The 24,606-nt window shown below is 41.0% G+C and overlaps 2 protein-coding genes across 4 annotated transcripts in view; one reads left to right on the forward strand and one right to left on the reverse strand.

Moving 5' to 3' along the window:
- Positions 1-18,413, forward strand: part of Nup98-96 (nuclear pore complex protein Nup98-96) — an 83,090-nt gene extending 64,677 nt beyond the window's left edge. For 2 of the 3 annotated variants that reach the window (XM_069508336.1, XM_069508337.1), the window contains exons 35-48: positions 247-423; positions 1,108-1,186; positions 1,978-2,106; positions 3,196-3,318; positions 4,558-4,732; positions 6,473-6,638; positions 7,462-7,583; positions 9,579-9,707; positions 10,662-10,812; positions 12,574-12,676; positions 13,533-13,654; positions 14,934-15,058; positions 15,626-15,773; positions 16,084-18,413. In XM_069508336.1, coding sequence (XP_069364437.1) covers positions 247-423; positions 1,108-1,186; positions 1,978-2,106; positions 3,196-3,318; positions 4,558-4,732; positions 6,473-6,638; positions 7,462-7,583; positions 9,579-9,707; positions 10,662-10,812; positions 12,574-12,676; positions 13,533-13,654; positions 14,934-15,058; positions 15,626-15,773; positions 16,084-16,182 — 1,848 coding nt within the window. In that variant the 3' untranslated portion in view covers positions 16,183-18,413. The remainder of the gene's footprint in view (positions 1-246; positions 424-1,107; positions 1,187-1,977; positions 2,107-3,195; positions 3,319-4,557; positions 4,733-6,472; positions 6,639-7,461; positions 7,584-9,578; positions 9,708-10,661; positions 10,813-12,573; positions 12,677-13,532; positions 13,655-14,933; positions 15,059-15,625; positions 15,774-16,083) is intronic. The other variant, XM_069508338.1, reaches the window with a different exon arrangement.
- A 2,018-nt stretch (positions 18,414-20,431) lies between these two features.
- Positions 20,432-23,980, reverse strand: LOC117994915 (zinc finger protein 91-like). The gene has a single exon (XM_069508365.1). It carries the CDS (start codon positions 23,846-23,848, stop codon positions 20,981-20,983), a length of 2,868 nt encoding a protein of 955 aa, XP_069364466.1. The 5' UTR covers positions 23,849-23,980; the 3' UTR covers positions 20,432-20,980.
- Between the last annotated feature and the right edge of the window lie 626 nt (positions 23,981-24,606).

A 24,606-nucleotide genomic window follows, 5' to 3' on the forward strand; every position in this document is an offset into this window, starting at 1 on the left:
GGGTTATGATATTATGCGGATTTATGTACTATTATAGATACTAGTATAATTATTATCAGTTACATATTATTATTTTTCCGATGCAGTTTAATTATTTCCTGTTAGTTTAATGATGACGCAAAGCGTTTCGTAAAGTAAAGTAAATGTAATGTAACTTAATTTATTACTACTATGTAACTACAATTTCGGTACATGAAAAATAAAAATAAATAAAAATAAATGTACAATCTTGTTATCTCACGCCAGGACACGCTAGCCCGCCAGCTGTCAAGTCTGCTGGAGCTGTCCACCGTGTCCGACACGGACCCGACACGACCGGACGTGTGTCCGCGGCTTGTCGTGCGCGACTCGCCTCCAGACCGTCGCGAGTTGTTGAAGAGATTGCTCAATGACGCGAGTAAAGCCAGGGAATATAGTGCTAGCGTGAGTATTATAAATACTACATTTGATATTTCTGAAAGCTTTTTTGGTATCATTGTGACAATTTTAAACTGACTAGCTTATGCTCGCGACTTCGTCCGCGTGAACTACACAAATTTCGAACCCCTATTTCACCCCCTTAGGGGTTGAATTTTCAAAAATCCTTTCTTAGCGGATGCCTACGTCATAATAGCTATCTGCATGCCAAATTTCAGCCCGATCCGTCCAGTAGTTTAAGCTGTGCGTTGATAGATCAGTCAGTCAGTCAGTCACCTTTTCCTTTTATATATTCAGATTATTGTGGCAAATTTTTGATCACTTATTGGGGCTAATTCTGTGGTACACAATCTGTAAACTAAACTAAAATGACACGTCTAAATCTATCGTTATCCCTTTCATAAAGTCGCTCGCAGAAAAGGATAGCACCCAGATTTAGGACTGTCGATTTAGTTTAGTTTAGTGATTGTGTTCAATAGAATCGGCCACATTATTGTGATAAATATTAGTCGTTTATAAATAATAGGTAAAAAACATATATAAAGGGATAAAAAGTAGCCTATGTCACTCACCAGGTCTTTATCTATAGCCATGCAAAAAATCACGTCAATCCTTTGCACCGTTGTGACGTGATTGAAGGACAAACCAACACACTTTCGCATTTATTGGGAAGGGTATTGATGTTTTCAGTTCGGCGTGTCGAGCGAGTATTGCCTACAGGTGTGGAGACTGTGTGAAGCGCTGTGGGGCGCCGATTTAGATAACGATGGTGAGACCATTTTACACTGTTAGAAAACTATTATTTTTATTGTTTACTATTAGGTTTTAAAAAATCCTGTGGGAAATCTTTGATTTTTCGGGATAAAAAGTAGCCTATGTCCGTCCCCGGGATGCAAGTTAACTCTGTACTGAATTTCGCCAAAATCGGTTAAACGAGTGGACCCTAAAAAGCTCGTTTTCGACATTATTATCTAGATTTAGATTTTAGAATGTTAGATCTATGATTGACTAGATGATGCTCGCGACTTCATCCGCGTGGATAAATGTTTAAAAATCCCGCCCGCGGGAACCATCGATTTTTTACGGGATGAAAAGTAGCCTATATGTTAAAATCCAAGAATCTATAAAGAAAAGCTTTTCTATTTTAGCCGATAACTTTTAAAATATTGGAAAAATCGGTTCATTAAATCGGCCATAAATCGTAAACGGTAAGTTTTACAAAAAAGTTTTCAGGAAGCAAAAGATGCAAAATTTTATACTCTACAATAATGGTCTATATAATTTTTACCCTAAAGTGGATAGTTTTCGAGATATCTGCCAAAAACTTTCCTACAAGATTGCGATCGAAGCTCCACCTGGATCTGTCAGCATTTTGTGATTTTATGGTCAGAAAGTGACACATAACCTAAAAAAAAAGAAATTGGATCGGAAATTTAGTCCGAGGTTTAAAAAAACGGCTTTATTTACTGTACTACCAGTTTGAGCTGTGCGTTGATAGATCAGTCAGTCAGTCAGTCACCTTTTCCTTTTATATATTTAGATTAAGTGTATGTTTCGCAGGTGTGCCCGGAACAGACATACAGTCAAAAGTGCATCGCCACAAATGCTTGCTTCAGTGGCTAAAGGATGCTGTATCTGAAGTTACTGATAAGGAGTTATCTGAGGCGAGGCGGGGAGAACCCGAGGATGGTAAGAGATTATTATGACCTATACCCACGGAGAGAAGTTAGTATAGCGCTCTCTCTGTTACGTAATCCCATACAAATGACAGAGACAAAAAGCTCAGTGGGCTTTAACCATTTTGAGGTTCCAACGCACCCATGCTCGCACGCACCGGGTTAGTGCGGTAGCTGTGCGGGTGTGCGGGGCGTTCCCACCCCGATTGCCGTCTCGACCTGTCGCGTACTATACATACATACAGGTCAAAAACGTAACCCCCTTTTTGAGCTTCGCCGCAGTCGGGTAAAAATAGTAACAGATTGTAGCATATTGTCGTGACACGTTTTGGCAGAAACTTTTCTGTCAAAATTGGTCACGATAATATGCTAAATGTGCTTAAATTTGTCAGTTTCTGTCAAAATTGGTCACGATAATATGCTAAATGTGCTTAAATTTGTCAGTTTCTGTCAAAATTGGTCACGATAATATGCTAAATGTGCTTAAATTTGTCAGTTTCTGTCAAAATTGGTCACGATAATATGCTAAATGTGCTTAAATTGGTCAGTTTCTGTCAAAATTGGTCACGATAATATGCTAAATGTGCTAAAATTTGTCAGTTTCTGTCAAAATTGGTCACGATAATATGCTAAATGTGCTAAAATTTGTCAGTTTCTGTCAAAATTGGTCACGATAATATGCTAAATGTGCTTAAATTTGTCAGTTTCTGTCAAAATTGGTCACGATAATATGCTAAATGTGCTTAAATTTGTCAGTTTCTGTCAAAATTGGTCACGATAATATGCTAAATGTGCTTAAATTGGTCAGTTTCTGTCAAAATTGGTCACGATAATATGCTAAATGTGCTAAAATTTGTCAGTTTCTGTCAAAATTGGTCACGATAATATGCTAAATGTGCTAAAATTTGTCAGTTTCTGTCAAAATTGGTCACGATAATATGCTAAATGTGCTTAAATTGGTCAGTTTCTGTCAAAATTGGTCACGATAATATGCTAAATGTGCTTAAATTTGTCAGTTTCTGTCAAAATTGGTCACGATAATATACTAAATGTTTACCACATTTATTGTCGGTTAGGTTGTAAGTTGCCATTCTCGTTTCAGAGTTGGACGGACACAGCGCGCGAGTGTGGACGCTGCTGGTGGGCGGGCGGGTGCTAGAAGCCTGTAAACTGTCCAAGGAGTGCGGAGACTCCAATATGGCTACCCTCATCGCTCAGGCCACAGGTAAACCTAGACCTAGGTCTAATTGTTATTATTTGTTCTTATCTGTATTATTAATATTTTTCTGTTTTCCTTATATTATAATGTGTTTAGTGATAAGGTCGCCCTTTGTTTTTAAGTGTATCCTCTATTCTTACTCTCTGTAAATCTATTAACAATAAAGTTATTTTAAATTAAATTATAATTTATGTCAGCAACTTAAAGGCAATAAAATGTCTGATTTGATTTGATTTGTAAATGCTGATGATTTAAATTAAAACGAGACATTTCAGTCTCTCGCACAGATATTTACAATATACAAGTACGCTAGATAAGGTGTGCCATACAAAATGACAGTTTCCTTTTGTGCCGATTCGAAACGTACCCGGGAATTAAAATTGACACTGTGCCAATACGGTATTTGTACATGATAGCTATTATGACGTAGGCATCCGCTAAGAAAAGATTTTTGAAAATTCAAGTGAAAAAGGGGTTTGAAATTTGTGTAGTCCATGTGTGCGAAGTCGCGAGCATTAGCTAGTTTGCTATAATCCGCTGAAACAGATCAAATCTGTATGGTGCAACATGCAGCATGCGACGTGCACCGCCCGCCCTCCCACTGCTAAACATGTAGAAGAAACCAGCCACCAGGCAAGCAATACGCAACACCACCCAAATCCCAGAACACACTCGACGCACGTTTCGCCCCAACGACGGTGCTGCGTGACGAATAGGCTACTTGACAATTTTTTTAAGTTGGTCTTAAATGGTTAATATTTGTCCTATTATATCAAAAAAATTAACACTATATTTTTTTGCGCCCTAAAAAACCGTAAAACTTTAATTTAAAAAAATATTTTTCTTAGACAGGTGAAAACACTGTCGGCCATGTTTGGCCGATAGATTATCTGTGCTCTGACGTCATGCATTTGTAAACAACAGTATAACCCTGTGGTTATACTGTTGTTTACAAATGCATGACGTCAGAGCACAGATAATCTATCGGCCAAACATGGCCGACAGTGTTTTCACCTGTAAAAAAATATAGTGTTAATTTTTTTGATATAATAGGACAAATATTAACCATTTAAGACCAACTTAAAAAAATTGTCAAGTAGCCTATTTTCAAAAATCTTTTTTAGCGGATGCCTACGTCATAATAGCTATCTGCATGCCCAAATTTCATTCCGATCCGTCCAGTAGTTGGAGCTGTGCGTTGATAGATCAGTCAGTCAGTCACCTTTTTCAACTCTTTGTTTACAGGTGATCCAGCCTTCAAGTCGCTGGTAGCCCGTCAGTTGCATACCTGGCAGGAATGTGGGGCGGAGTCCCTCATAGCCCTCAGTCGCAGGGCCACCTTGTACTTACTGGCAGGGCTTCGCCCCGCCGGCCATCTTGAACCCCTCGACTGGATACGCGCTTTGAGGGCTACAGCCAGGTGAGAATCTGATCGGTACTCTGCTTCATATAACGTCACTGCTGAGGGTACTGTTGTTGTTGGCACTTGCGTAAAGATTTCTGACATAAAATGAATCTGAGTCGCGTCGCAAACACAATACTGGGCAAAAAATATCGATATTTTCGATAGTAATGCAGAAAAACAATCGATGGTATCATAGACAAGTACCAGGCAATCATAAAATTGAGAAGGCAATGTACACGTGGCAAAAAGGCGGATTGGCCTATCGATAAGTTCATGACCTAGAGATAGTATCGACACAGTATCAATACTATCGATACTTTTAGAAACTAAGCAAAAAATTGAAGCAAAGTACCGACAGTATCGATATCGATCAGTATTATCGATAACTGCAGGAAAACTTTCCATGACATGGTATAAAAGTACCAGGCACCTATGAAATGTAGGAGTTGTAGGAAAGCAAAGACAAAAGGAAAGGTTATGATTTTAGCAGTCTATGTATGAAATGAAATGAAATGAAATGAAAATCTTTTTTATTCGTATAAACTTTTACAAGTGCTTACGAATAGTCGGATGCATCTACCACTGGTTCGGAATGCCTTTCCTGCCGAGAAGAACCAGCAAGAAACTCGGCGGTTGCTCTTTTCAAATATGTATGTATGTATGTATGTATATACTTTATTGCACCACAGAAACACAAATGACAGGTTACAAAAAGAAATCTTAATAAGTAGGTAAAAAAGGCGGTCTTATCGCTAAATAGCGATCTCTTCCAGACAACCTTAACGCTAGGGAGGAACGAACAAATGGACAATGGGAGGTGGTGTAAAATAAACCTAAATACCAATAGCTAAATAAACTAAACCATATAATAAGAATATAAAATACATATTGTTAATACACTAATACATACAAATAAAGTATAATAGACATACATAAGACTACATAGATATATATACACATATAGATTTAAATAATAAACTATGCCGTTACTGATGATAGCAAAGAGATAGGTAATGATCTTTGACGATGATCAAATTTGATGATCAAATATTTGATATAGGTACAAAATTATGCCATGTATAAAATAGTATTTGCAGTGTTGTGCGTTGCTGGAACGAGCTGCAGGTCAAATCCACGCTCTTTTATCATTTAGATAATCTTCAATTGTGTAATATGCTTTTTTCAGGAGCATATTTTTAATAGATTTTTTAAACTTGTGCAAAGCTAAGTCCAAAATAGTTTGCGGGATTTTATTATAAAAGGTAATACCAATACCCACAAATGACTTTTGGACTTTCCTGAGGCGGAAGGCAGGAGCTGCAAGTTTGTCTCTGTTTCTAGTTATCTATGTATCTATATATGCCGAAATAACCGGCCAAGTGCGAATCAGACTCGCGCACTGAGGGTTCCGTAGTACAATCGTATTTCATCGACATTTTGCACGATAAACTACTTACTAGATCTCGTCCAAACCTCGTCCAATTTTCGGTAGAAGTTTGCACGGTAATGTACGTATCATATATTTTTTTAGTTTTATCATTCTCTTATTGTAAAAGTTACGGGGGGGGGGGGACACACATTTTACAGACATGGATGGACAGAAATAATATATATAATAATAATAATAAAAATACAGACATGACGAATCTATAAAGTTTCAGTTTTTTGCCATTTGGCTACGGAACCCTAAAAATGGTAGAGCCAGTGTTCCTTCATAATGGTTTAAAAGGTCAATATTTTTTGTCTTTGTTCCAGTTTCCTCTGCCCCCAAATCCCGACCCTGGAGCAAATAATACGAACCTACGAAGGCTACTTCAGCAGCTCGGAGGACTTGGACCTTACGTCGTTACCAGAAGACGAGATGGGCATGCAGTTCCCTTCACCACCCTATGAAGACGTGTACACCCTTACTGCCACCGACGTGAGTGTGCTATTGATACTTTGTACAGTTGTTGTTGGCATTTCCGTGAAGGTTTCTGATAAATAATTATAGCACCAGTCGTATTCCAACGCGTGTCGGGCAAAATATATCGATATTGTCGATAAAAACTATCGATGATTCGATAGAAAGTTCCAGGCAATCATAAAATTGAGAAGGTAAGTATGGAGATCAAGCCTTCAAATCATAGCTCGACAGCTGTAGGAGTGTGGGTTTCCATTAAAAACCCCGGTCAAGTGCGAGTCGGACTCGAACACGAAGGGTTCCGTACTTCCGGGTAAACACTTTTTATTCCCAGAACTAGCCCGCCGTGCACTCGTGACCTCAGGGTCCCCCCTGGAGGAATTAATACGAACCTACGAAGGCTACTTCAGCAGTTCTGAGGATTTGGACCTTACCTCGTTACCAGAAGACGAGATGGGCATGCCCTTCTCCACCCTATAACGACGTGTATAACCTTATTAACATCACTGCAAGTTTCTTTAAAAAAAAAAATAAGTGATAAAAACAAAACGTATACAGTCGTCATTATAGTAGTAAGTACTACACTTTTTTCATATAATATATCACAGCATCATCAACCAATAGACGTCCACTGCTGGACAAAGGTCTCTTGTAGCGACTTGCACACGCCACGTTCTTGCGCCGCCTGAATCCAGCGGCTCCCTGCGACTCGTCTAACGTCGTCCGTCCACCTAGTGGGGGGTCTTCCAACGCTGCGTCTTCCGGTGCGAGTTTGCCATTATATCGCATCATATTACCGTTAAATCTGAACTGATTTTGATGAAAACTCTTCTATTCACAGAATGGCACCACACGTCGCATTCTAGACCTCCGATACGAGCTGATACGTGCGCGCGCGTTCAACGCCCGACCCAAACTGAGCCCCGCCACCTACACGCCCGATCCTTTCGACTACAGTCTGAGGTGAGCCCCCTGCTAACTCCTGACCTCCTGGTGTAGTACGATTCTGGTTGCGTATAGAGGCGTCGATCAATGACACTGTACGGGAGCGGTGTGCAGGCTCGACCGTACCAAAGGGGAGGTCTCGCACCGAGCGGTTGGTTGTGGTCGGTAGCGCCAGCTGGGCCGACGGTTATGTCTTGAAACTTCTATATATAGTCCAGATTGCAGAAAACTCCGTTAGTGCGATTACTATCGGCGGTACATTTGTTCGGGACTACGTCATCGATTGAACAGCGCCATCTAGTTTCTATTGTGGTAACCGCCACATCACCCTACGTGTTGTCATGGATCCGTGTCCATGCGACCTTGACTCTCTTTATTGGATTTTTAGTTTTATTGCTATTGTTATAGAGTTTAAAGTGTAATGGCATATTGTAGCCAGTTAACTAACGAACCACTGACAACGGTCATTCATAAATTCGAAGTGAAACGTCGCTCGGTACGTCAATGCCATTGCTCTAAAGAGGTTATAGTTGCAAGGTGAAAGTGTCATTTTTATTTATTTTGAACTAGATTTAGTATATTATGTTTTTAGTGTAAAACAAGAAGTTCTTTTCATTATTGGATTCAGTGTATATTACACCTCAAGGAACATCTACACGCCCGATTCTTTCGACTACAGTCTACTACAGACTACAGACTACAGCCTCCTGCTAAACTCCTAACCTCCTGGTATAGTACGATTCTGGTTGCGTATTGGCGTCGATCAATGACACTGTACGGGAGCGGTGTGCAGGCTCGACCGTACCAAAGGGGAGATCTCCCACCGAGCGGTTGGTTGTGCTCGGTAGCGCCAGCTGGGCCGACGGTTATGTCTTGAAACTTCTATATATAGTCCAGATTGCAGAAAACTCCGTTAGTGCGATTACTATCGGCGGTAAATTTGTTCGGGACTACGTCATCGATTGAACAGCGCCATCTAGTTTCTATTGTGGTAACCGCCACATCACCCTACGTGTTGTCATGGATCCGTGTCCATGCGACCTTGACTCTCTTTATTGGATTTTTAGTTTTATTGCTATTGTTATAGAGTTTAAAGTGTAATGGCATATTGTAGCCAGTTAACTAACGAACCACAGACAACGGTCATTCATAAATTCGAAGTGAAACGTCGCTCGGTACGTCAAGAGGTTATAGTTGCAAGGTGAAAGTGTTCGTGATCATTTTTACTAGGGTTCCGTACCTCAAAAGGAAACACGGAACCCTTATAGGATCACTTTGTTGTCTGTCTGTCTGTCAAGAAACCTACAGGGTACTTCCCGTTGACCTACAATCATGAAATTTGGCAGGTAGGTGAGTCTTACAGCTGGCTTTAGGGGAAAAATCTGAAAACCGTGAATTTAGGGTTAGATCACACAAAAAAAAATTAATTGTGGTCATGAACTAATAATTAGTATTTTCAATATTCGAAGTAAGATAACTATTCAAGTGGGGTATCATATGAAAGGGCTTTACCTGTACATTCTAAAACAGATTTTTATTTATTTTTATGCATCATATTGAATTTTGAATTATCCTGCAAAATGACGAAAAAATACGACTGTAGAACGGAACCCTCATTGCGCGAGCCTGACTCGCACTTGGCCGGTTTTTTTTTGAACTAGATTTAGTATATGTTTTTTAGTGTAAAACAAGAAGTTCTTTTCATTATTGGATTCAGTGTATATTACACCTCAAGGAACAATAAATAAATATAACATAATAAGTGAAAAAATGTAGCAATATTCATTATTTCATATGTAGGGTGTATAATATATCCTATGTCACTCAGGAATAATGTAGCTTTCTATTGGTGAAAGAATTTTCAAAATCGGTGCAGTAGTTCCAGAGATTACCCCCTACAAACAAACTTAACGACATTACCTCTTTATATAATAGCATAGAAGATGAAAAAAGGCCTTGTCGCACTGTAGCATACCGTTCACTGGCATTTGTACCACGGACTTGTATTTTCAGTTTCCTGCTCGGAGCGTGGTTCGGGAACCCCTCGGAGATGTCCATAGCCGGTGCGGCGGAACAGCTGGAGGCGCAGGGCAACTGGCACCTCGCCGTGCAAGTGTTGGCTTACCATCCCAATGATATCACGTAAGTACCATGCTCCCCCCCCCCCCCCCCCCAAATTAGAGCGCCCTAGGGCCTAGGTACTTGAAGACCAAAGTCTTGGAACAGTGCGTGTTTAGTGTTGCCAGTGATGACATAAGGATCCGAGACATGGTCGCTAACTATGGGCCTCATAAGAAAGCTCAGAGTCACTCAGCGGGCGATGGAGAGAGCTATGTGCGGAGTTTCTCTACGTCATAATTCATAATTCATAATTTTTTATTGCAAAAAATACACGTGTAGTGGTGTTACAATATTTTTTTGGAAACAGTGTATTACCAAGTATGGCGTGCAATGTTATTAAGTAGGTACAATAAATGTCAATAATATATACCTTATTTAAATAAGTCATCAATAATTAGTATTTTAAAGGACAATCAAATCAAAAAGGTCATCAAATCAGACATGAGGAGATCCGTAGGAGAACTAGAGTAACCGACATAGCTCAACGGGTTGCGAAGCTGAAGTGGCAACGGGCAGGGCACATAGTTCGTAAAACCGTTAGACGTTGGGGTCCCAAGACGCTTGAATGGCGAACTCGCACCGGAAGACAAAGCGTTGGAATTTGATCACGTAGAGAAACTCCGCACATAGCTCTCTCCATCGCCCGCTGAGTGACTCTGAGCTTTCTTATGAGGCCCATAGTTAGCGACCATGTCTCGGATCCATATGTCATCACTGGCAAAATCCATACTTATATTATAAATGCGAAAGTGTGTCTGTCTGTCTGTCTGTCTGTCTGCTAGCCTTTCACGGCCCAACCGTTCAACCGATTTTGACGAAATTTGGTACAGAGTTAGCTTATATCCCGAGGAAGGACATAGGCTACTTTTATCCCGGAAAATTGAAGAGTTCCCACGGGATTTCAAAATACCTAAATCCACGCGGACGAAGTCGCGGGCATCATCTAGTAACTTATAAAAATAACTTATTTTTCAGACGTGGCCATCTTATACGCGGCGTCATATCGCGTCACGCACCATCCGAAGCTGACACCCCGGAACTGAAGAGTCGCTTAGAGCTTATAAGGAGGCTGGGGGTCCCGGAGAAGTGGCTCTTGCTGGCCCAGGCGTATAGAGCCAAGTATGAGGTGAGTGTGAGCCTCAATAGCTCAACAGGTAAAGGAGTGGAGTGTGAGCCTCAATAGCTCAACAGGTAAAGGAGTGGAGTGTGAGCCTCAATAGCTCAACAGGTAAAGGAGTGGAGTGTGAGCCTCAATAGCTCAACAGGTAAAGGAGTGGAGTGTGAGCCTCAATAGCTCAACAGGTAAAGGAGTGGAGTGTGAGCCTCAATAGCTCAACAGGTAAAGGAGTGGAGTGTGAGCCTCAATAGCTCAACAGGTAAAGTAGTGGAGTGTGAGCCTCAATAGCTCAACAGGTAAAGGAGTGGAGTGTGAGCCTCAATAGCTCAACAGGTAAAGGAGTGGAGTGTGAGCCTCAATAGCTCAACAGGTAAAGGAGTGGAGTGTGAGCCTCAATAGCTCAACAGGTAAAGGAGTGGACTGTGAGCCTCAATAGCTCAACAGGTAAAGGAGTGGAGTGTGAGCCTCAATAGCTCAACAGGTAAAGGAGTGGAGTGTGAGCCTCAATAGCTCAACAGGTAAAGGAGTGGAGTGTGAGCCTCAATAGCTCAACAGGTAAAGGAGTGGAGTGTGAGCCTCAATAGCTCAACAGGTAAAGGAGTGGACTGTGAGCCTCAATAGCTCAACAGGTAAAGGAGTGGAGTGTGAGCCTCAATAGCTCAACAGGTAAAGGAGTGGAGTGTGAGCCTCAATAGCTCAACAGGTAAAGGAGTGGAGTGTGAGCCTCAATAGCTCAACAGGTAAAGGAGTGGACTGTGAGCCTCAATAGCTCAACAGGTAAAGGAGTGGAGTGTGAGCCTCAATAGCTCAACAGGTAAAGGAGTGGAGTGTGAGCCTCAATAGCTCAACAGGTAAAGGAGTGGAGTGTGAGCCTCAATAGCTCAACAGGTAAAGGAGTGGACTGTGAGCCTCAATAGCTCAACAGGTAAAGGAGTGGACTGTGAGCCTCAATAGCTCAACAGGTAAAGGAGTGGACTGAAAACCGAAAGGTCGACGGTTCAAACCCCGCCCGTTGCACTATTGTCGTACCTACTCTTAGCACAAGCTTTACGCTTAGTTGGAGGGGAAAGGGGAATATTAGTCATTTAACATGGCTAATATTCTTTTAAAAAACAAAAAAAAAAGTGTATGTAGCATTGGTTGGTGTTGAGAGACATCTCCAATGTCTTCTGGGAGCTTAGTGTAAAATGTACACATCATCATGATCAACCCATCGCTGGCTCACTACAGAGCACGGGTCTCCTTTCAGAGTGAGAAGGGTTTTGGCCACAGTCTACCACTCTGGCCATGTGCGGATTGGTAGACTTCACACACCTTTGAGAACATTCTAAATCTATTCTGTTAAAATAGTTTTAATTATAATTTTAAGTAATATCTTTTGGCCTTCTGTTATACCTAGATTTAAATAATAATTATGTATTTACGCTGTTGATTACTTTCAAATAAACAAAATAAAATAAAATAAAATAAAATATTATTGAGAACTCTGTCATGCAGGTTTCCTTCACCGTTAAAGCGAGTGATATTTAATTACTCAAAACGCACATAGCTACGAAAAGTTAGAGGTGCGTGCCCGGGATCGAACCCCCGACCTCCAATTAGAAGGCGGACGTCCTAACCACTAGGCTAACACGATACGCGTACTCTACCGACAGTTTTGTCAACGGTACTGGTTGATCGACACTTCAGTCTAGTGCTGACGTCACTAAAATGGCGGCCATGCGCATTAGCGATTTGCGGGACTTATAGTGATAGATTGTATCGTTCCAGCGCAAGCCATGTTTGGAGTTCCAGTACCTGGTGGGGGCGGAGGAGTGGAACTCCGCCCACAGGGTGCTGGTCGACGAACTGCTGCCCGAAGCCGTCCTCACTGGTGAGTGTCTTAGGCTACATCATCACTTCCCATCAGGTGTGATTGTGGTTAGCCGTACGCCTATCCATACTAATAATCCTATTTCTTTTATATAATACTAGCTGATGCCTGCGACTTCGTCCGCTCGGATTTACGTTTTTCAAAATCCCACGGGAACTCCTTGATTTCCAGGGATAAAAATTAGCCTATGTGTTAATCATGGGTATAATCTATCTCCATTCCAAATTTCATCCAAATCCGTTCAGCCGTTTTTGCGTGATTGAGTAACAAACATCCAAACATCCACACTTTCACATTTATAATCCTAATATTATTGATTGTGATTAAAAATAAAATGACTTAGGGTTCCGCATACTACTTTTTGATTTATCGTGCAAAATATCGAATACAACTGTAGTACGGAACCCTCGGTGCGTGAGTTTGACTCGCACTTAGACGGTTTTATCCTAGGTTATAGATAGTTCAATCCACGAAGACGCGCCCCCACTATTTTCGTGCGGGGAAACCACGGCTGCGGGGAGTGATCCTTACCTAATTTATCTTGCTGTGCGAGTAAGTAGTCGTTGGTCGGTGCGTTACGACTTACGATAGAACTCCCAATCTAACAGTATATAGCTCATTTGCATTGTAACCGATTGGGACATAGAGTGGGACGCGCCATCATAGCCATGCTAATCATGAATAATATTCCCCTTTCCTTTCCAACTAAGCGTAAAGCTTGTGGTAGGAGTAGGTACGACAATAGTGCAACGGGCGGGGTTTGAACTGCCAACCTTTCGGATTTCAGTCCACTCCTTTACCTATTGAGCTATTGAGGCTTATATTTGGTATTTTTTATATTGGTGATTTTTCGCAGATAACTTCCAAAGCATTAAGGGTCTCCTGGAGAAGATGAGTGCGGCGGCGGCGCGCCACGAAGTGAGTGGATGGGACAGCGGCGGGGAGGCGCTGTACCTGTATGTCAAGGTTCGTGACGAGGTACGTACCTACTCAGCATAGGGTCTTGGACTGCAGCACAGACCACCTATAGACGCCTAATAGCCGAACACCCACGCTCGCCCGGGACTGTCGCGTCGCGTTGCGACGTCGGAGCGGCGCCGCTCAGTTGTTTTTATTAACAGGCTGTCCAACGCTGCCGCTGCGACATAACAACTCTGCTACGGCGACGCCGCGACATAACGCTGCTACGGCGCCACTGCTACTTAACAACGCTGCTACGGCGCCGCTGCGACATAACAACTCTGCTACGGCGACGCCGCGACATAACGCTGCTACGGCGCCGCTGCGACATAACAACTCTGCTACGGCGACGCCGCGACATAACGCTGCTACGGCGCCACTGCTACTTAACAACGCTGCTACGGCGCCGCTGCGACATAACAACTCTGCTACGGCGACGCCGCGACATAACGCTGCTACGGCGCCACTGCTACTTAACAACGCTGCTACGGCGCCGCTGCGACATAACAACTCTGCTACGGCGACGCCGCGACATAACGCTGCTACGGCGCCACTGCTACTTAACAACGCTGCTACGGCGCCGCTGCGACATAACAACTCTGCTACGGCGACGCCGCGACATAACGCTGCTACGGCGCCGCTGCGACATAACAACTCTGCTACGGCGACGCCGCGACATAACGCTGCTACGGCGCCGCTGCGACATAACAACGCTGCTACGGCGCCACTGCTACTTAACAACGCTGCTACGGCGCCGCTGCTACATAACAACGCTGCTACGGTTCCGCTGCTGCATATCAACGCTGCTACGGCGCCGCTGCTACATATAACGCTGCTACGGCGCCGCTGCTACATAACATATTCAAAATTCTTTGATCTTTTATCGTTTTGTATTTTATGTCTTTTTTCTTGTACCTTTATTTGTATTTAAATTTATTATTAATCATCTAGTTAGTGTAAGTAGCACTGCCGTTCTAATTAGATATAAAATAAATAAATAAAAATAAAATAAATAAATAAATAAATAAAATAACAACGCTGCTACGGCGCCGCTGCTACATAACAACGCTGCTACGGTGCCGCTGCTACATAACAACGCTGCTACGGCGCCACTGCTACTTAACAACGCTGCTACGGCGCCGCTGCTACATAACAACGCTGCTACGGTGCCGCTGCTACATAACAACGCTGCTACGGCGCCGCACCGCTCGTGTGCCCGCTGATACGGTGAAATTTTTGCGGTGCGGCGCCGCAACGCATCGTGTGTCCCCAGTCTAAGTGAATGTGTGTTTTCCAGATCCGCGGTTTAGTGAGCGAGTCGGAGGTCAGCCCCCCGTCCAGCGGGAGGGTCACGGCGAGAGTGGAGGCGCTCCGCCCCGAGCTCGCGGCCGCCTGCCGGGCGCTCAAGGGGCTCAGCCCTAAGTGAGTACCCAATACACATCAAGTCCGGGGGCTAATGCAAAAATGTCTAGTTTTAGTTAATCTTCTTCTCAATATTATATAAAAGGAAAAAGTGACTGACTGACTGATCGACTGTTCTATCAACGCACAGCTCAAACTACTGGACGGATCGGGCTGAAATTTGACATGTAGATTGCTATTATGACGTAGACATCCGCTAAGAAAGGATTTTTGAAAATGTAACTGGGTGAAATAGGGGTTCGAAATTTGTGTAGTCCACGCGAACGAAGTCGCGGGAATAAGCTAGTCTCTATATATAAAAGTGAATCACTGAATGTGTTGCTAATTGCAAATCTCGAGAACAGCTGAACCGATTTCGCTAATTCTTTTTTCATAATATTCCTTGAAGTACGGGGATGGTTCTTACGGAGAAAAAAATTTAAAAAAAATGTAAGTATGGAAAAAATAAAGAATCGACTGTTAGGCGGTACGAAGTTTGCCGGGGCAGCTAGTAATTAATAATTAGAATCAACATAAGTTTGTTTGGAGCGCGCTACGAGTGAACTCCTAACGTTATCTTATTCACAGGACAGCGCGTCACGCCGCGGCCCGCGCCGAGATGGGTTCCCGCTTCGTGCAGCTCGCGCTGGCGGCTGGCGAACCAACACCGCACTTAGCTGCCCTTCTACGACAACTACGCCTGCCGCCCGACTGCGCCGCGCAAGCCGTGCACAAGGTAACATAGCCCACTGCTGGACTACACTCCCACTCGCATCACCATCATGTCGACCCATCGCCGGCCCACTGCTGAACACAGGTCTCTTCATACAAACGGTAGATACAGTTAGTGAAGGAACCCGTAGTGATACATTTTCACACTAGATGGCGCTGCACGCTGTTGACTCGCGCTATGAGCTTTCATCCACGGTATATAGGCTTATAGTAGTTATAGTCGAAAACTTATTTCGACACGGTCGATGTCGGGGGAATTATCTAGTTATGATGTAAGTTGTAACCTTGAAAAAAATTAATTATGTTTGTTTCAGATAACAACAGATTTAGCCGAAAAAGCATCCGAACTATGCATCGATTCCACGGCCAGTTCGCCGCTCTCTTCACACCAACGGGCCGCGATTACAAGTTAGAGAGAGACGAATGTACTTCCATACATTTCACTTTGATATTGGTACTGATTCTGAGCACAACAAAATTTTGGAGTGTTCGCATCCTGTTCTTACTAATGTAATATGAAAAGGACAGACACAGTTTGACAGTTTTAAATTTAATTTAGAGCTGTCAAACCTCGTGACTTAAGCTGCCAGTCGCAAGCCTATAGTTTAAATTTGTAGCGTGCACTAAAATTTAGTCTTTAAATGTAAAATTCTTGTTCCGTCCTTTTTTAGCAGTATTAAAAAGAAAAAGATGCATATACTCTAAATTTAGTTTAGTGAAAGACTACAGAATCGGCACCATAAATTCGCGCTCATACACACTTGTAATTATAATCTTATAGTGATAATTATAATTTGATAAATAATTTTGATTTATATTAAAAGTAAATTTATTCTAAATTATCGATGTATGTTTGTAGGTCTATTCCATAATAAATAAATCGCAATTGGTAATATTATTATAAACTACATAATTATAAGTCCCGCAAATTGCTAAAGCGCGTGGCCGGCATTTTAGTGACGTCACCACTAGACTGAAGTTTCGAGCTGATAGTATATTTTTACTTAAATTTTACTTAAAAATGACGTCATTTAGATTTTAATGAGACAAGGTTCCAGCGCAATAGCAATTTGCGGGACTTACAGTACACGACAGGTTGAGTTGGCAATCGGGGCATGAGGCGGGGGGGACGCCCCGCACGTCACCCGCGCTCGCCCGCACCGGGTTAGCGATTGTCTCAACCTGTTGCGGACTATTGTTAATGCCCACGACTTCGTCCGCGTGAATTTTGGTTTTTTAAAAATCCCTTGGGAACTCTGATTTACCGGGATAAAAAGTAGCCCATGTCACTCTCCAGGTCTTTGACTACATATCATCATCATCATCATCAACTGATAGACGTCCACTGCTGGACATAAGTCTCTTGTAGGGACTTCCACACACCACGGTATTACCGGCCCCCTGAATCCAGCGGCTCCCTGCGACTCGACTGATGTCGTCCGTCCACCTAGTGGGAGGTCTTCCAACGCTGCGTCTTCCGGTGCGAGGTCGCCATTCCAGCACCTTGAGACCCCAACGTCTATCTGTTTTACGAGCTAATATAACCATGTCGAAAATCACGTCGATCTGTTGCACCGCTGCAGCATGATTGAAGGACAAACCAACCAACAAACAAACACTCTCGGATTTATAATACTGTACCAGTAATGAAACAGTGATGCGAATATTTGCTTATTGGTTTGTTCTTCAGTCACGCTGCTACGGATCGATGTGATTGTTTGCATGGATACAGTTAAGGGCCTCGAGAGGGATATAGGCTACTTTTTATCCCGGAAAATCAAAGTTCCCACGGGATTTTGAAACTTAAATCCAAGCGGACGAAGTCGCGAGCATCAGCTAGTAAATGATCTATCAAAAAAGTGTTTTTTTTACGTATTAAAAGTCAACCTTTATTTTTTTAATAAAATTATTTAAATTATTTATGTGTGCATGTCTACTTGTTCATTTTTTCGTTCTCAATACTTATTAATAACGAGCTTATGCTCGAGACTTCGTCCGCGTGGACTACACAAATTTCAAGCCCCTATTTCACCCCCTTAGGGGTTGAATTTTCAAAAATCCTTTCTTAGCGGATGCCTACGTCATAATAGCTATTTTCATGCCAAATTTCAGCCCGATCGGTTTTTTGGACCAGTAGTTTGACCTGTGCGTTGATAGATCAGTCAGTCACCTTTTCGTTTTATATATTTAGATAAATGTGTTTGTAATAGTGATTTTTTTTTGATGTATTGAAAAAAAAATTCAAGTTTTAATTAATTTTTTAATTAATTAAACTCTAATTAACTGTAATAATTAATGATTCGGCTTTAATATTTCTTTGCTTAATTGATCAAATGAAAATCGGTTCACACTATGTAGTTATTTGAAATACATACATATGAAATATGTCATGTTACTGAACAGATTTTGATGAAAACAATTATAAAAAGTTGGAAAATACGATTGCCCTGCCATTGAAAACACCTTAAAATATATGTTAATTAATAATGTGTTTAAGTAAAATGAAATGTTTAAAAAAATTGAAAATTTTGAATAAATTGTTCAAATCAATGCAGTTCAAAAATATATGTAATTTGTATTTTTTTTGTAATAAATATTATGCATGTAATGTGATCATTTCTTAAATATACCTAATGTAAGTCTATTTTGGCGTTTTTTTATGAACATTCCTTAAACCAAACCCTAGGTACCTAAGATATGGCTAGATACTTATATGTCCCGCAAATTGTTATTGCGCTGGAACCATGTCTCATATTTTTAACATCGAAATTACGTCATTTGACGTATATTTAAGTAAAAATATACCATCAGCTCGTAGATAGAATAATAGGTAGATAAGTACTGTGTAACCGCGTATGAGATAGCGATAGCGCGACGTAACGATGAATAACACGACAATTATTACCATTGTTTAGTAGTCAATATTTGTATTAACCGAGCAACAATATTTGTATTAAACGTTTTTTATGTAAAAACAAGTAAATAACTCATGAGAAATACAATGACGCCACGAATTCTCAAAGTTTGTTTTGCAACTTCTTGTATGTAAGTTGTATGTTTTCTTGAAAAAACCAGTTACACGATAAGGGACAAAAAATAGGTTAGCTGCGTCTCTGTTTATCACATTAGTAACTTTATCTGTGCTCTCTTTTTGGTGTGAATGAGAAAGCAAACGTTCCTGTAACTACCTTTATTACTCTATCTACGCATCAGCGAAACGTCAGTCTAGTGCTAGTCACTAAAATGGCGGCCACGCGCATTAGCAATTTGCGGGACTTATATAAAAATCTTACTACTTACGCGCCATTTTAACTTTGTGTCAAATTTCATGCCAAAAGTACGAATTTAGTCCTTATTTTAAAGGAGAACCGGAGAACCGTACTTTTGACATGACAGTTGACCCATAGAGTTTAAATGGCGAGTGAGGAGTCTTTAAAGAAGATCTATAGTGTATTTTGCATGTATTTTTACTTAAGTTTTTAGTTAAAACGAAACAGATTTTGTCAGCGAGACATGGGAAGTATTACCGAGAGAGCCAGCGCGTGCCAGACCTTCGTTGTTTTATAAAAGCTGAAAGTTTCTCTGCGTATTGTCCCCAACACTGGGAGGAACGCAGGGACTATGAAGTTTGGATCATAGTGGCTTTGGCAGATAACAGGTAATATAAAGGTGTAAAAAAATCTTACGTCAAAATATAAAGTTTAATTATTTAAAACTAGCTGATGCCCGCGACTTCGTACGCGTGGATTTAGGTTTTTAAAATTCGTTTTTGTCTGGTGGGAGGCTTCGGCCGTGGCTAGTTACCACACTACCGGCAAAGCCGTGCCGCCAAGCGATTTAGCGTTCCGGTACGATGCCGTGTAGAAACCAAAGGGGTATGGGTTTAATAAAAACTGCCATACCCCTTCCAGGTTAGCCCGCTATCATCTTAGACTGCATCATCACTTACCATCAGGTGAGATTGCAGTCAAGGGCTAACTTGTATCTGAATAAAAAAAAATAAAAAAAAATTGTGGGAACTCTTAAATTTTCCGGGGTAAAAAGTAGCCTTTGTCCTTCAACGGGTTGCAAGCTACCTCTGTACCAAATTTCGTCAAAATCCGTTGAACGGTTGAGCCGTGAAAAGCTAGCAGACAGACAGACACTTTCGCATTTATAATATTAGTATGGATTTTCTTCGGAATGGTATTAGAAATCAGATCGGGCATTGTCAGACACTATGTGTTGTGGCAACCCCCTACCAGACACCATTAAAGTTTAAAAATAATCATCATCATGATCAACCCATCGCCGGCTCACTACAGAGCACGGGGTCTCCTCTCAGAGTAGGGTTTGGCGTCTACCACGCTGGCCATGTGCGGATTGGTAGACTTCACACACTTTTGAGAAGCATTAAGGAGAACTCGCAGGCATGCAGGTTTCCTCACGATGTTTTCCTTCACCGTTAAAGCAAGTGATATTTAATTACTTAAAACGCACATAACTCCGAAAAGTTACAGGTGCGTGCCCGGGATCGAACCCCCGACCTCCGATTAGAAAGCGGACGTCCTATCACGGCTTTAAAAAGAATATGATGATCAAAAGATGCCTTTTTAAGGATATTTTAAATAAAAAATGGGATATTTTCAGTAAATACTCTATTTAATTCTAATTTAAAAATCTAATATGACAAATAACTTGCTGGTTATTTTCGTTTAAAAATAAAATACACAAAAACTCGCTTATTATTTTCTAAAGGCCGATGTAATGTTTTTTTTAATTCAGATACAAGTTGGCCTTTGACTGCAATCTCACCTGGTGGTAAGTGATGATGCTCTAAGATGGAAGCGGCCTTGAAATCCGGAAGGTCGACGGTTCAAACCCCGCCCGTTGCACTATTGTCGTACCTACTCCTAGCACAAGCTTTACGCTTAGTTGGAGAGGAATGAGGAATATTAGTCAGCAGGATAAATTTGGCTAATATTTAAAAAAAAATGCGAGTGCTGCACTTAAAACTACACTTTCTTCTTTTCTTTAATCGGGTGTGACTTTTCTAACTTACTCTGTTGATAGACGAGTTATTTGAACTCTATGCCAAGTGGGTATCCAATCCAATCCATCAGCCTGTTTGCGTCCACTGCTGGGCATAATCCTTTCCAAGAGCGCGCCACCACACACGGTCCTCCGCCTTCCTCAATCCTCATCCATCCGCTCCCCACCACGCGCTTAAAACTACGTTTTCTTCTTTTCTTTTATTGGATGTGACTTTTCTAACTTCTGCAGAGCAGTCTTGATGGCTTCAGCTGCATTACTTATTTTCGGTTTATAATACGCCTTTTGTTTGCTCTTGGTATTTTTCAATTCCTCCATCGTATGTTTATTTAGCAAATGTTCGAAGGGATTGACGCTGATTAATTTTTTACCATTCGGTAACGTAATATTTTTTGGAGTCTCTTCCTGGACTTGATTTTCTCCAGGAGCCAGTGTGAATGAGGTGTCTGTTCCTAAGTTTATTTTGGAAATTTTGAAATACGGCGCCTCGGTTGATAAATGAGCTATTTGAACTTTATGCCAAGTGGGTACGTTTTTCATATTCATTGTCCGTACTATTGTATTCTGTTGTACAGTCCCTTCCAACATCACTTCTTGTGCCACGTCCGGTATTACATCCCTGTTCTCAGCTTCGGATTCATAACCTTCATTGATGTCATAATCATAATTATTGTCTGTCAAATCATCTTCAACTTTGTTGTAAAATGTCATCGCTGGTGGTTTATAATCTGTCGCCAATTTGATGCCAACTTTACAGTCTTCTTTCAAATCATCTGTAAATTTCACGGGCATTTTCAAACTCGCCTTTTGAAACTCTCGTGTGAGTTCAGGGCATTTAGTTAGTTTTATCAAAGGCGTTGGCTTTTTCACTCTAGTGTCCAAAGCAACTGGATCCTTTACTACGGTTATTTTAACGTCATTGCTCTCTGGGGTAAAATTCTCCAAGTATTTTTTAACTGAGATCTTGTCCTTGTCCACCAATTTCATTGTAACTTTAATACTTGTATTCCTTTCAGTGTAAACCTTTTTGATCGTATTACGAAACTTTTCAGTCGTCGATAGCGGTATGACCTCTCGAGGCGTTGATATTATAGTTTCAACATTTGGGATATCTTTAGATTTCGCGAATTCCTTTATTTTCAAGTCTTTTTTCGATGTCGCCTCGGCAACTTTGCGTTTTTCGAGCAATTTCTTCAATGTTTCCGTGAGTTGTGAACTGGAATGCTCCTTTTTTATGTGATTTTCAAGTTTTTTTACTGAATCGAACTTTTCATAGCATTTGATGCACACTTTGGTTTCGTTTTTGAGGTGCAACGCTTTGTGTCTGTGATAGTTTTGGAACGTATAACAATCCTTGTCACATTTAGTGCAGACAAATTTCTTGGATCTAGCAGGCTTATTGCAACTTCTTTTGACTCTTCTCATTTGATTCTTTTGCAATTTCAACTTTTTAGAGACTGTCTTTAACGGTACATCAGAATCATCTGAGGTTACATCATCGTTTGTTTCTTCAATTTTACGTTTCTTAACCACATTTAGTTTGCGTTTGAGTCCAGGTTTTTTGACAGATTTCTTGTCATCACTTATTGTAACAGTTTCACAATCGGTTGTCATATCATTATCATTTTGTTTACTTGGATTTTTGTTTCCCACATCTTCCTCGTCAGTGACAAGGTCCGTTTCAAGAACTTCAAGTTCTTTATCATTTGATTTTTTAGCATCAATGTCACTCGATTCTTTATTTGGTTCATTACAATCATTTTGTAACTTCTCAATTTCAACTTGACATGTTTTCTCTTCGAATGAACTTGAATTTTCACAATAATCATGATCATTGTTTTTGAAAGTCAATTTATTATTTTCATCATCATCGTTTTCGACTACTTTTTGACTTTTGGATTGTGTATCCGACTTCTTATCCGTGAAAAAAACGTGGAAGTTATCATCAAATTCAACAAAACCGATACTTTTGTGTGTCAATTTGATGTGCAGGCTGAAACTCTTGCGTATCCTAAACTTTTTGTCGCAAATCTTACAAGTGTACGGATGCAGATCCTTATGCTGCGTGAAAAAGTGAGCGAATAAGAACTTAGGATGCTTGAAAAGTCGATTACAGTAGGTACAATGATATTTATATAGATGCTTGTCATTCTTATGTACTCTCTCTATGTGTTTCTTCAAACTGTCTGCACCGACCATCTGTCGTTGACAATAGATGCATACTTCCAGTGCTGGTAACTTTGCTCCGTGCTCAGCTAATCTGTGGCTAGCGTATTCAGCAAAGGTATTGAAGCACATGTTGCACGATACACAACGCATTCCTGTGCAAACTTTTTTGTGCGATTTGAACGAAGTCAGCTTAAACGGCAGTTTACATTTGCGACATTGTGACAAAGAGTCTCTAGAATTGTTTCTCGTACTGCCATGAATGTGTTTCAGCACATGTGTTGTAAGTGTGGATTTACGTTTATATACATTGCAGCATTCGTTACATGCGTGAGCGCGACACTTATTACTATCAACCAAGTGTTGTATGAATACATTTATATCTACAGTTGTTTTGTCACAAACAACACATTTATAAGGAAGGCTGTTAAAAAACTGTTGGACATTCATACACAGCAAAGATGACAGTATCGGCAAACAGTCCTGCAACATAAATCCATCAACGGAATCCCTATGTTGTTTTAGCTCATGATTTATCACCTCTGCCTTACTATTAAAAACTTGTTCACAATGCGAACATGAAACCTTCGGGTACAAAACCGCAACATTGTGTTTCTTCTCATGTTCCTGCACTTCCAAAGACGATTTAAAAAGCCTGGAGCAGTACTTGCAGCACTTTAAACCACTTGAATGCGTGTTCCTTATGTGTAATGCATACTCTTCGATATCGTGGAAAATGTGAGTGCAAAGCTCACAAAACCTACTTTTATTGGTCTCGTTTAGATGTAACTGCTTTATATGCACCTCTAAGTCTTCTTTATCAAGAAATTCGGCGTAACAAACGCTGCAAACCAAGTCAGCTTCGACAATTTCTACGTCCATGTTTAGAAATTATTATTTTTACGTCGTTTCAATATCTTATTGTGACTGTTTTTCTAAAATCGATTACATTTTATGTACCTACTTTGAGGTTTGAGAAAATTTCCATATGTTAAAAGTACTCTGTGATCCCAATCAAATAACAATATTAAAACCACCGACCAGAAATAAAAGATTATTAAAACCTTGAAAACTAATGAGAAGCCAAAGAGTACATAGTGATGGACACCCCACAGAGATGACACAGACACTGCAACTAGCAAGCCAAGTTAGGTTTAAATTAAAAGTATTCTGTGGTGTTTGCTGATAGTCTGTGGTCTCGAACCTACCGATTTTTATGCTGTCTTCACAGCTGGTTTTACGGCTCTGGATTCTAGCCTTTTTGAGCCTACGTGCTTAGCCAGCTTCATGGATTTAGAAAGTAATAATTATTTACTAACTAGTTACTTAAAAACTACGTAAAAATTCTTTAGTACTTAAAATTCTTTGGCCAGCTTAGCCAATCAACCAAACAACATTCCAACTTATCAACCAATAAGATAGTCACGTTATACACGGTGACGGAAGTGTGACTCAACGGGAACAACCCGTCGAGATAGCAATCGGGGTGGCTATAGCTATATTATGACGTAGGCACCCGCTAATAAAGGATTTTTGTAAATTCAACCCGGGGGTGAAATAGGGGTTTGAAATTTGAGTAGTCCACGCGGACGAAGTCGTGAGCTTAAGCTAGTCTTTCATATACATAATAGCTACCCCAT

The sequence above is a fragment of the Maniola hyperantus genome, chromosome 28 (genome assembly GCF_902806685.2).
Source record: "Maniola hyperantus chromosome 28, iAphHyp1.2, whole genome shotgun sequence".
NCBI classification, from domain to species: domain Eukaryota; kingdom Metazoa; phylum Arthropoda; class Insecta; order Lepidoptera; family Nymphalidae; genus Maniola; species Maniola hyperantus.

Coding starts and splice junctions, on each gene's coding strand:
- LOC117994915 (XM_069508365.1), bottom strand. CDS start 23,848: ATGGACGTAGAAATTGTCGAAGCTGACTTGGTTTGCAGCGTTTGTTAC.